The sequence below is a fragment of the Muntiacus reevesi genome, chromosome 8, assembly GCF_963930625.1.
Source record: "Muntiacus reevesi chromosome 8, mMunRee1.1, whole genome shotgun sequence".
In the NCBI taxonomy this organism is placed as follows: domain Eukaryota; kingdom Metazoa; phylum Chordata; class Mammalia; order Artiodactyla; family Cervidae; genus Muntiacus; species Muntiacus reevesi.
In genome coordinates this window covers 65035630-65047648 of record NC_089256.1, presented here as the reverse complement: position 1 = coordinate 65047648, position 12019 = coordinate 65035630, and the positions used below count along the sequence as shown (strand labels likewise).

The 12019-nt window shown below is 41.9% G+C and overlaps 1 protein-coding gene across 2 annotated transcripts in view; it reads left to right on the top strand.

Annotated features, from left to right (window-relative positions):
- The window catches only part of USP13 (ubiquitin specific peptidase 13), a 129450-nt gene that overhangs the window by 84846 nt on the left and 32585 nt on the right, over positions 1-12019 (top strand). For both annotated transcript variants that reach the window (XM_065942361.1, XM_065942362.1), the window contains 5 exons: positions 1214-1336; positions 2669-2695; positions 6202-6345; positions 8694-8860; positions 10588-10741. In XM_065942361.1, coding sequence (XP_065798433.1) covers positions 1214-1336; positions 2669-2695; positions 6202-6345; positions 8694-8860; positions 10588-10741 — 615 coding nt within the window. The remainder of the gene's footprint in view (positions 1-1213; positions 1337-2668; positions 2696-6201; positions 6346-8693; positions 8861-10587; positions 10742-12019) is intronic.

Genomic DNA, 12019 nt, shown 5'->3' with positions numbered 1-12019 from the left:
AGATTTCATAGTCTTGCTGAATTTAAAGCAGCCCCAAAGCTTTCTTTAATGAACCTGAAATTTTCTGTTGAGGAATGGTTGTTTTGATTTTGTCGGTCAGACATTGTGTTTGATTTTGCTGTTTGCTGAGAATAAAAAAAATTTTTTAAACTAAGCCTTTTCTTTGGGTGGTGGTTTTAAAGTAGGACTTACACACCTAACATTGTTGCTGGTTTTGGGGATGGTTTTTTCAGATTCTGTTTGCTAGCCCAAAAGACATATCCTGCACCAACATTTGAACCCATTTTCCATTATTACCGTATCTGACTGTGTGCAGTACGAATTCTCAACAGGCTGTTAGACTCATACATACATTATGTATTTGAATAAGTCAACACAATGACAACTGAGCTGAGAAGTTAAAAAAAGTGTGCCTCAAGATGAATACACTTGAAGTTCAATTAATTTCTTTAAAGCTTCAGTTTTTATTACCTTCGGTAGAATAATCACAGTACCCATGGTGATCTGAGAAAAGGCATAAACTATGGGTTGCAAACTCAAATGCCTAATGAGGACAGAGTGATAATGTAAGTGACAGAAGTAGGCTAGGTGTAATAAACACATAGCTATAGCTGTCTTGTTCTTTCTTGAGTTTTCCCATTTTGGATGAAGACATGGATTAGGAAAGCATTTCCCTATCCTAAGAATCAGAACAGCTCACATGTGATGCTCAGGATCATGGGGGCAGGAGGGAGTGGCGAGGTCTGTGGCAGACAGACATGGAGGGCACATATTACCCTGGAGTGAAAGCTGAGAATCAGACAAGGCAGTTGTTACCACGTGAGACTGCTACAGCTTTTTGTTTTTTTTCAAAATGCTTTGGAAGTCTGGAGTTTTGAATTGAAATTTCTGATTTAAAAATTGGAATTTATTGCCAACATTTTAAAAACATCCAACAGAAAGTGTCTACAGATGTTGTATGGGCTCCCAGTTTTCGACCTCTGGCTTCCCTCATTTTTTGTTGTTCAGTGTGAAATCCTGCATCTGTGTTTCCCCTGGTCCTACATGAAACTCTAATCAGTCTTAGTTTCCTGGTCCCATGACTTACTCCCAGGAACTATAACACATCCCTTGGCTCTGCCTAGACACATGTGCATAGTTAGTGGTGCTAGATTGAGGAGGTGATTGTGGGTATTCGGAGAGTCCAGTGAGTATAATCTCTCTCATTTTGCAGATGTTTCTATTGATATGCCAGACCTACTTGATATCAACCATCTCCGAGCCAGGGGGTTGCAACCAGGAGAGGAGGAACTTCCAGACATCAGCCCCCCAATAGTGATTCCTGATGACTCTAAAGGTACCATCTTCTGCCAGGAGGACTTTCCCAACGCCTCCCTGCTCCTCCCCCACTCTGTTGTCCCGTGGTGCCTTCCTATGTTGTAACCCACCATAGACATACAGAACTGAAGCCTGGCTGCAAACCGTGAGCTTAAAATATTAATAGTCACAGGAAGAGGCACAGCCCCAACATAAGTGAACCAAACTTATTTATGGAAATCACAGGCAGCAGAGGGCAGCAGGTCTCCAGGAAGTTTTTGGGTTACCTTGCCTCTGGCTTTGCCTCCCTCCTCTCTTCTCTGATAAGCCTATGGGGAAGAGGAGTGTGTTTTCAGTGGGCTCTTAGTCTAGGGGAGCTGTGTCCTTCTCGGAGTATCTTTGGAGAACCAAAAAGGGAAATTGAACAGTGTGTGTTGGTTTTAAAAATCTTGCCCACTTCTCACCTCCCAAGCTTCATTACTGCTTCATAGCAAGAGAACAGTTTGAGCTTCTCTTATTCTCTGTGAACCTTAAAGTGTCCTCGTGAAGAATACTTTTAAAGAGAAAAGTACTTGTGAAAAATCATTGCCTTTGTGAGTCCAAGCACAGCCTGGAGAGATCTTGGCTTCATAATTAGTTCCGTTATTCTGGTGAAATCACTTTTGTTCTGACTTTGCTAGCCCACATGTTTGCTGTTCACCTTCCTAATGAATTAATTAGGTACATTAGCTAATAGTGCCAGAGTGCTTGGGGCACCTGCCCCACAGGATGTCTGTCAGCTGAGCAGTGACCATTATTGGTGACCCTGTTGGGAGATAAAGTGAATCCGGGAGGAGCAAGAGAGGATTCAAGATTGGCACCTGTGTTACATTATTCTCTAATGCTAAGTCCAATGCTAAATTGCAGAGGGTGGAGAGCAGGAAAGGGGTCTGTAGGTGGGGTGGTCCAGGCTATGTGGTATAGGTGGTTCATTAAAGGAATTCCAGAAAGATCAGTCCTCAGAGTGTCAGAGAACTGCAAGATGGTTTATTAGCATTGCGCCTGCTTTTTCTGACGTTTATAACAGAGTCCTTGGATTGTAATTATATGGAGTTCTTAGAAGTACAGGGAAGGAAACTATTTAGTTCCTTAAGATGATCAGCAGAGCATCATGTTTTATCTGCTCTCAATGCCTGAAACTGGATATTCTCCCTCTTTCCTGGAATGACTTTATGTCGGGCTTGACTGGCCTGCATGGAGGGCCAAGGGGCTGACACAGTGTGGGGTCTTAATGGGTGGGGGTGAGGGAGTGCTCCGGGTTAACTCTTTTTCTTTCTCTAGAACTCTTTGCCATGGTTGGGTCTCACTTCCTGCCCTCTCCTTTGATTTCCAGATCGCCTGATGACCCAATTGATAGACCGTATGTACCTTTTATGTTTTTTCTCAGTGTCCTACCATTGTTACTGGTCTAACGCATTTAGCTGTGGGGGTTCAGTAAAGGGTGTTGTTCTGTACGTGTGTATGTGCAGCTTTTCCTGGGTGGGAATAAACCTTGGTCTGCAAGTTGAGGTCACAGCAAATCTAAACCAGTAATGTGGTGAATAGATGGCCCTGTGTTTCAGGAGAGAGAACTTCAGCATGAGAGCCAGCCAGCCCTGAGTCGGAATCTTGGCTTTGCCACTTGTGGCTGTGTGACCTAGAATCATTAACTTCTCTGAGCCTCAGTTTCCTCATATGTGAATGGGGGACACTGATGCCATTTCCTCCCTTCCTGGCCACATGAGTAGGTCTCTTGCCGCAGTGACAGCACAGTGACTTGTCACCTTGTCCCCTCCTTCAGGACACGTAATGAAGGTCCACGGTTGGCAGGACATGGTAGTATTAGTTAATACTCTTAAGGGTGGCAGGGTCATTGGATTGTTCATTAATTTTGTAGCCATTTAGTTCCTTAATCCTGGGTGAGTTGATACTTTTGATTTTCTAAAGAACATGAAAAAAAGCGAACTATTTTATAGTCAATATTTAGATACTAATTAGGAGGAAGAAGGAATATGTAATAACATAAAATACTCTGAATCTTTTTGTCTACAAAGCCTTGCTGGAGACACTATTGTTAATTTAGAAGTTCAAGTGTTTTACTTTGCCAAAAAACACTTCATGTGATTGATCATTTGACTTAGACCTCCATGACTTGCCTTCTTGGGTCAATTTTGATTTTCTGGTTGCTGGAAGAGGCTGTTAGGGGCAGCGAGGGTCATGGGCAAACCATTGCCTCTGCAAATAATTTCATTGTAACGATAACAGTATTTTTGAATGGTTACCATGAGTCATTGTTGAGTTTATGACTCCATAAATTCTTTTAACTGTGTATAAATGTACTATTATAATAATACAAAGGCCAGCTTCTTATTCGATTGTCACAGTAAGATGGGCAGAGCAGGTGACCTTTATACAGAGGATAAAACTGATACCCACGGAAGTTCAGAGACCTAAGAGCTAGGACCAGAGCCAGGGCTAGGCATCAGGCATGCTTTCCTGTCACTTGACCTTGTCTGGAGTGTGAGGAGTTTGCTGGCTGTCCCCGCCCTGCAGAGAGCCAGTCTCCAGGATCTTGCCCCAGGGGAGGTGAACGGTGGCTGGGACTGTGTCAGAGGAGTCTGTCTGACTGTGAGCACTTCAGCTCGCAGTCAGCAGTTTTCCATTTTCCTCCTGATCTAAGCCTGCTGTCTTTTTAAAAAAATTTTTTTATTTTTATTAGTTGGAGGCTAATTACTTCACAACATTTCAGTGGGTTTTGTCATACATTGACATGAATCAGCCATGGAGTTACATGTATTCCCCATCCCGATCCCCCCTCCCACCTCCCTCTCTACCCGATTCCTCTGGGTCTTAAGCCTGCTCTCTTATCAGCTGTGTTCACCAGGAGAAAACAACATTATCTGGGGTTAATTTATATTTATATACAACCTTTCTCAGACATTTAAAAGGAGTAACTTTTATTATATTCTTACTATAAATGAAAAGATATGTAGAAATTACATATTAGTGATGAGTCATCTCTGGTTTCATCACCCATCTGTAACCAATATTAACATTTGGCATCTGTCCTTCTACTGTTTTTTTACCTATGCCTGGTTCACTCTATTTTCCCCAAAATGAAATTAGACATTTTCAATTTAATATGCTGTTACATGTATACATACACTTATTAAGTTGCATTACTTAACTGCATTCTGGAGAACAGTCTTTCACAAGGTGTTGAAAAGTATTCTCTGAAAGAGTTTCATAGCTTCTGCCCAGAGGAATCCTTTTTTTAATTACTAAAATTTTAAAATATTAAAAATAATTTATTTGAAGTATAATTGATTTACAATGTAATATTAGTTTCACGTATATAGCACAGTGATTCAGTTATACATATGTCTATTCTTTTTTCTTTCAGATTTTTCTAGGTTATTATAAAATATTGGTCTAGTTCCCTTTCCTATACAGTAGGTCCTTGTTGGTTATCTATTGTGTATACTGTAGTATGTATATGTCAATCCCAACCTACTGCAGGAGTCTTCATTAAAGGACTTCAGAATTTTCACTACCTTAATGCACACTGTGAATTTCTAGGGAGAACAGAGAATGTAGGTTTAAAAAACCTATTTGACAATGGGAGCCCTTTGTTTTGTGGTTCATTAATTTTGTGGTTCATCTCTCTTAGAACACTAGGATTCTCTAGAACACAATTGAGGAATCACTGTTGTCCTATATCATTGCTTTCTTAAAATTTTATCTTGATAGGATGTTCTGTGTATCCTCATTGTGAGATAGAACTTTGGTAAATACATTTTCAGTATAATTTTTGTAGAACAGAAATATCTGTTCCTCAGTTCTTCTACTGATTGCTGCCTCTGGCAGAGTTTTCAGCAGATTACAGACCTCAGGGTGTGGAAAACAAAAGGCAGATATTTTGTGCTCCAGTTCCCTCCCAACCTTTGATGTAGTTTGAGAGCCTCGTGTAGATGGTATGGGTACACACACACGAACATACACACCCATGTACATGTGTGTGTATGAATGAATATACATACAAACCTATAGTCATGTGTATGTATAAGTGTGTGTTTCCACACCTCTCTACCCATGGTTTAGTCATTAAGTTGTGTCCGACTCTTGCGACCCCATGGACTATAGACCACCAGGCTCCTCTGTCCATGGGATTTCCCAGGTAGGAATACTGGAGTGGGTTACCATTTCCTTCTCTAAGGCATCTTCTTGACCCAGGGACTGAACATGGGTCTCCTGCATCGCAGGCAGATTCTTTCCCATCTATGCCTCCAGGGAAGCCCTGTCTACCCATATCTATATATTATTGTGAAAAGAAAAGAAAACCTGTGTCTAAGCCAAAGTTAGGTTTGTAAAGCAATCTTTTTTAATATCTTAAATGTATACAGTTAAAAAACTTTCCTTCTATCTTAATTTCTCAGAGTGATTGCATCCTTTGATTGCTGATATATCTAAAGACCTGGTATAACTTCCTGTGAGGTTTAAGGAGTAAGCTTTTTGGCCTGTAGAGAATGCTTTCTCTTCCAGTTCCAGTCCTAAGAGAGGCTGCTGTTGTGGCCTTGAGAATGATGTAAGAGACTGAAATGGTTCTGGGAATACACTAGATCTCCCCATAGGAAATTAGGGGGTTGTTTTTCAGTGCTTGGATTGTTCAGGTAATTACCATGGTTCCTATTTAGGTCAAAGATAAAAACTCAGCTCAAATAGCTTGACATTTGGATGGCTTAAAACAAAACACAGTTAAACCACCATCTAAACATCAAACAAAGTAGCACCTTCTTTGGGTAGCATGTGGATAAGGGGTGAAGAGAAGCTAAGACAAGAAGAAATAGGGTTGACTTTTTACACCAGACTATCCTGTGTGCTCTGTAGCATCAGATATTGATGAGTCATCGGTGATGCAGCTGGCTGAGATGGGCTTCCCTCTAGAAGCGTGTCGGAAGGCTGTGTATTTTACTGGAAATATGGGAGCCGAGGTGGCCTTCAACTGGATCGTTGTTCATATGGAAGAGCCAGGTAGGTGATCAGAAAATGGGATGGTTTTAGAGTCTGACATGATTGGTCCTCAATGATATTAAGTCTTGGTCCTTCTGTGTCCTTAGGGTGTGTCCCAGAAAATGATTTATCAGCTCATAATCTGCTGCACAGAGTGAATGGGAGAGGATGGCTATTTTGCCTGTGTAGCAAAGTCACAGTCTTTGCTTTCCTCTTTTAAATAATAGCTTTGTTGAGAGAGAATTCACCCTTTTAAAATGTATAATACAGTAGCAAAAAAAAAAACATTAGAAAGATGTGCAATTTACTTCTAGCTAAGAAATGATGAGAACTTGAGATAGAAGAATGTGCATGAAGAAATAGAGGCTGTTTAGTTAGCATTAACTTTTATCTACTTTATTAAAGTATAATTTACATACCATATAATTTCCTCATTTAAAGTATACAGTTCAGTTGTATAAATATTAATTATGTTGAATTGGTTCTTAGTGCTTTACAGGTCTACTATATCCTTCTACTTTTCTGTCTATTCATTCTACTAATTATTGAGTTTGATACTGAAACTCCAACTAAAAATCTTATCTACTGAAAAAAATAATTGTAATATATAGTGGAACTATATGTAACTTTGTTCTGTATTTTCCAAGTCTCCTGTAAATGTGTTATCATACTTTCAGAATTTAAAAAATAAAGAGGAAAAATACTTTCCCCAGATAAAAAGTGTATATTACAGTGGTTTTTAGTAAATTCACAGAGTTTTGCAACCATCCAAAAAGAAATTCTGTAGATAATAGAAGTCACTTTCCATTTTCCCTGTTCTTCCCAGCCCCTGGCAATCACTAGTCACTTTCTTTCTGGCTCTGTGGATTTGTCTGTTCTGGATGTTTCATACAAATGGAATCATGCAATATGAGATCTTTTGTTTTTGGTTTCTATCACTTAGCATCATGTTTTCAAGGTTCATTTATGTTGTGGCATGTATTGGTACTTTATTTCTTTTTTGGTTGAATAATAGTCTGTTGTATGGGCATACTATGTTTTATTTATCCTTTCATCAATTGATGGATATTTGGGTTTCCACTTTTTGGCTATTATGAATAATACCGCTTTAAACCTTTTGTGTGCAAATTTTTTTTTGAAATATATTTTAAAGATCTATTTAGTTTTTGGCTTCACTGGGTCTTTGTTGCTGTGTATGGGCTTTCTCTAGTTGCAGTGAGCAAGGGCTACCCTTCACTGGGGCTCACGGGCTTCTCGTCGCGGTGGCTTCTCTTTGAGGCTTCACTGGGGCTCATGGGCTCAAGTGCAGGAGCTTCAGTAGTTGCAGCACGTGGGCTCAGCAGTTGTGGTCCAAGGGCTTAGTTGCTGTGAAGCATGTGGGATCGCCCCCTACCAGGGATTGAACCTGTGTCCTCTGCATTGACAGGCAGCTTCTCAGCCACCAGACGATCAGGGACGTCCCCATGTACAAATTTTTATATGGGCATGTTTTCATTTCTCGTGAGTGGAATTCCTCTCTCGTGATTTAAACTCCATGTTTAACTCTCTTAGAAGCTACCGAATTGTTTTTTAACAGTGACTGTGTAATATCTCCACTAGCAAGGTATGAGGGCTCCGGTTTTTCTACATCCTCACCAAACCTTGTTAAGTCTCATTGTGGATTTGATTTGCATTTCCCTAATGGCTAATGATGAATACCTTTTCATATGCATATTGACCAATTATGTATCTTTGGAGAAATATCTATTCATTTGTTTTGCCTGTTTTAATGAGGTTAGTTGTCTTTGTATTTTGAGTTCGAAGAGCTCTGGATACAGTTACCTTATGGGATATATGGTTTACCAATATGTTCTTCTGTTGTTTGGTTTATCTTTTCACTTTCTTGATAGTGTCCTTTTGTCTATTTTTTCTTTTGTCACTTTGTGCTCTCGGTGTTGTATCTAGAAACCACTGCCTAACCCAAGGTCACAAAGATTTTCTTATATGCTTTCTTTTAAGAGTTTTGTAGTTTTAGCATTTACATTTAGGCCAGTGATCCATCTGGAGTTAATTTTTGCATATGATGTGAGGTAGGGATCCAAATTTATTCTTTTGCATGTGGCTATGTAATTGTCCCAACACCATTTGTCCTTTCCCCACTGAATGGTCTCAGTACCCTTGTTGAAAATCAGTTGACCGTTGATATGTAGGGTTATATCTGAACTCTGAATTCTATTCTATTAGGCTATTAATCTATATGTTTGTTCTTATGCCAGTTTTAGACTGTCTTGATTATTGTAACTTTAGGTATTTTTTCTTGTTAGCTCTAAAGGGTTGTTTATTTCAAGACCCAAAAAAGGAAAGGGCCTGAGTGTGATTCTTTTCTCCAGATTTTGCTGAACCGCTGACCATGCCTGGTTATGGAGGAGCAGCTTCTGCTGGGGCCTCTGTTTTTGGTGCTACTGGATTGGATAACCAGCCTCCGGAAGAAACTGTAGCTATCATTACCTCCATGGGATTCCATCGGAATCAGGCTATTCAGGCCCTGCGAGCAACGGTAAGCACGAGAGATCATATGAACCCCTGCCTCTTCTGTCAGTGGCAGCTGAAACTTTCCAGTGTCCTCTGATCATTTTGAATCATGTCTGTCTCACATCCACTATGCCCCAGAAAGGTTTATTTGCATGTAGTATATGTAAAGCTAAAATAAATGATTGAGGGAAACATACAGAGATTTTTAAGAGTATGGATATTTTTAAAAAGGGAGGGAGGTAATACAATGGAGGTAAGATAATTCAGCTGAAAGACACTCTGTGTCCTCTTAATGTTTATTAGCATGAGGCAGAGACTTTACTTGGAGCTTGCTTGTGGCCTTAGAGGAAGGAGGGATGCTTGAGATCCTGTGTTCAATAAGGCAGTTCTTCAGGAGAAATTGTGCTTTTCTGATACCAAGATCTTGGAGCGTTCTCTCTCAAAACTCCTCAAGGAGAAGTCTCTTTGGAATTCTCTGCTTCTGTTTCTCTCTGTGGAGAGAGAAGGTTTATCAGGTATTCGTAAAGTCCTGATATTATCAGGAAAGACGGGACCAGGAAATTGGAGGGTAGACAGAAGCCTTCCTGTTGCAGCGCAGATGTCTGTTTAATATTGAGGGAAAGTATATTTTTTTTCCACACCATAATCCATTTTTGAGGGCTTCCCTGGTGGCTCAGTGGTAAAGCCTGCCAATTCAGGAGACCTGGGCTCGATCTCTGGGTTGGGAAGTTCCCCTGGAGGAGGAAATGGCAACCCACTCCAGTACTCTTGCCTGGGAAAATCCATGGACAGAGGAGCCTGGCGGGCTACAGTCCAAGGGATCAAGATTGCAAGTGCTGGACATGACTTAGTGACTAAACCACCAGAACCAATCCATTTTGAGTGGATATCTGCTCCCGAGTCCTTCTTGCCATCCTAACTGGGTTCTGATGGGCCCCTTGCTGAGGTCACAGGGGCTCTCGGCTGGCTCTGGACAGCTTGGCTGGAACAATCTGTTTCCCTTTAAAATGCTTGAAGTGTTTCAACTGGAGTTTGTTATACTCAGCGTACTTGTTTATGCCCCAATTATTTTACTTGCTTGACTGTTTAATTGGACATTTTGCCTACATCTAAACAAATTGTTTAACTCATCAAGTAATGTCACAAAGGGGATTGACGGAAATGCTTTTATGGTCCATTGATTTGAATTACATGGAGTTCAGTTTAAAACAATGTAACTTAGCTAACCAGTGTTGTCTTCATTAATTAAGGCGTCAGTCTTGTCTCTGCTGCAGTTCAACCACTCTGCCAACATTTAGGAGAAAAGGCTCTGACCCGGTACCCATGCTAGCTTCCCTCCATCCTGCATGGTTACCTGCACAAAATACAGTTGGTGGAGAAGGTGGCATTGCAGTTAGTGTGACTTTGCAAAGAGCCGCACTAAGACAGATGCCATTCTCTTTGCCTTTCAGCCTCTCATTATCAGCATCAGTCCACAGAAATGCTGAGCTAGGACTGATATGGCTTTGGAATGCTGACCTGCTGCTCTGAACTGTTTTCCAGCGAATCCAATTACAGACTTCAGTTGAGAGACTTGCAGAATGTCCATGGAAAGTGCATTTCATAGACAGGGTCAGAGCCTCTTACTCAGAGCCACTTAGGACTAATGAATTCAGGCGTTCTGCCCTGTCTGCTTGACATCCTGGTTCAAACGGTCAGGATATAATGAGGCCCCGGGACAGCATACATTGTAAAAATGTTTTGTTTCTTCAGAATAGTAATCTGGAAAGAGCACTGGATTGGATCTTTAGCCACCCTGAGTTTGAGGAGGACAGTGACTTTGTGATCGAGATGGAGAATAACGCCAATGCGAACATCGTTTCTGAGGCCAAACCCGAAGGACCTAGAGTCAAGGATGGATCTGGAAGTAAGTTCTTGCCTCAGGGCTTGCTCGAGGGGTCATGGTACATTTTCTTCATGCCCTTCCCTCCCACTCCTAAATGTTGACACCTTTAAAGTGAAAGTGAAGTCACTGAGTCGTGTCTGACTCTTTGTGACCCCACGGACTGTAGCCTAGCAGGCTCCTCCATCTATGGGATTTTCCAGGCAAGAGTATTGGAGTGGGTTGCCATTTCCTTCTCCAGGGGATCTTCCTGACCCAGGGATTGAACCTGGGTATCCCACATTGTAGGCAGATGCTTTTACCATCTGAGCCACTAGGGAAGTCTGACGTCATTCAAACCTTAGCACAGATCCCAGCTTCTCATAAATGGTGCACTTGGCCACTTCTCATGGCCAGGGTGACCTGGGGGGGTCTTGGCAGACTCAGCCATGTTGCCTAGTGTGTGCGCCTCACTTTAGCACCAGCTCTGACTTGGTCTGTGCTTTGAGGTGAAATTCCATTGTGGACTGTGAACATTTTTGTCCCAAAGAGAGCCGTTCTTTTTGTGGTAACATTTTTGAAGAGTTGAAAAGCACTCTTATACCCTTGAGCCCATCGTTGCTCAGACGTCCTCCTGATCATTTTCTGCAGGGCTGGCAGGTCAGGAAGAGCTGCGATAGGTGCATGTGGCGCCTCCCATCAGCAAACACTTACATATGTCACCCTGTGCTGAGCGCGACTCTAAGCACTTTACCTAGACACTCATTTACTCACCACACCCATTTTACAGGTAAGAAAACCGAGGCATAGAAAGATTAGGCAACCTTGCCCAAGATCCCATCGTTCTTCAGAGGTAGAGCCCAGATTCAAAGTCAGAATCCGTGTTCCTGCCTACTGTGGTTCCCTGTCTCTCGGGCTCTCCTTCCCCACAGAATCGGAGCCTGCAGCCACCCCCCGCTGCCGCCAGGTCCCAGCCAGCTAGCCTCTCTTGTTCCTCTGCACTCCCCAGACCTACAGCTCACGGGTCTGGTATGGTTGCCACATCGCTCAGTGGTCCTCGACCGTCTTCTCCTCACCCCTAGGCCTTCATTCAGGCTAACCCTTGGATGCGAATTGCCCCTTCTTTCCCATCACGGCTAGGCAAACTCCTCATCGCTATTCAGAACTTGGCCACAGGTTCCATTTCTCTGGACCGCTTCCCCAGGTTCTTATCATAATCAGTCCCTCCTTACCTCCCATACTGGTGACAATTACACCACCATGAACAGTCCTTCACTCATGTCACATTTAGCCTTCACAGTACCCCTGTGAGGTAGGCACCGG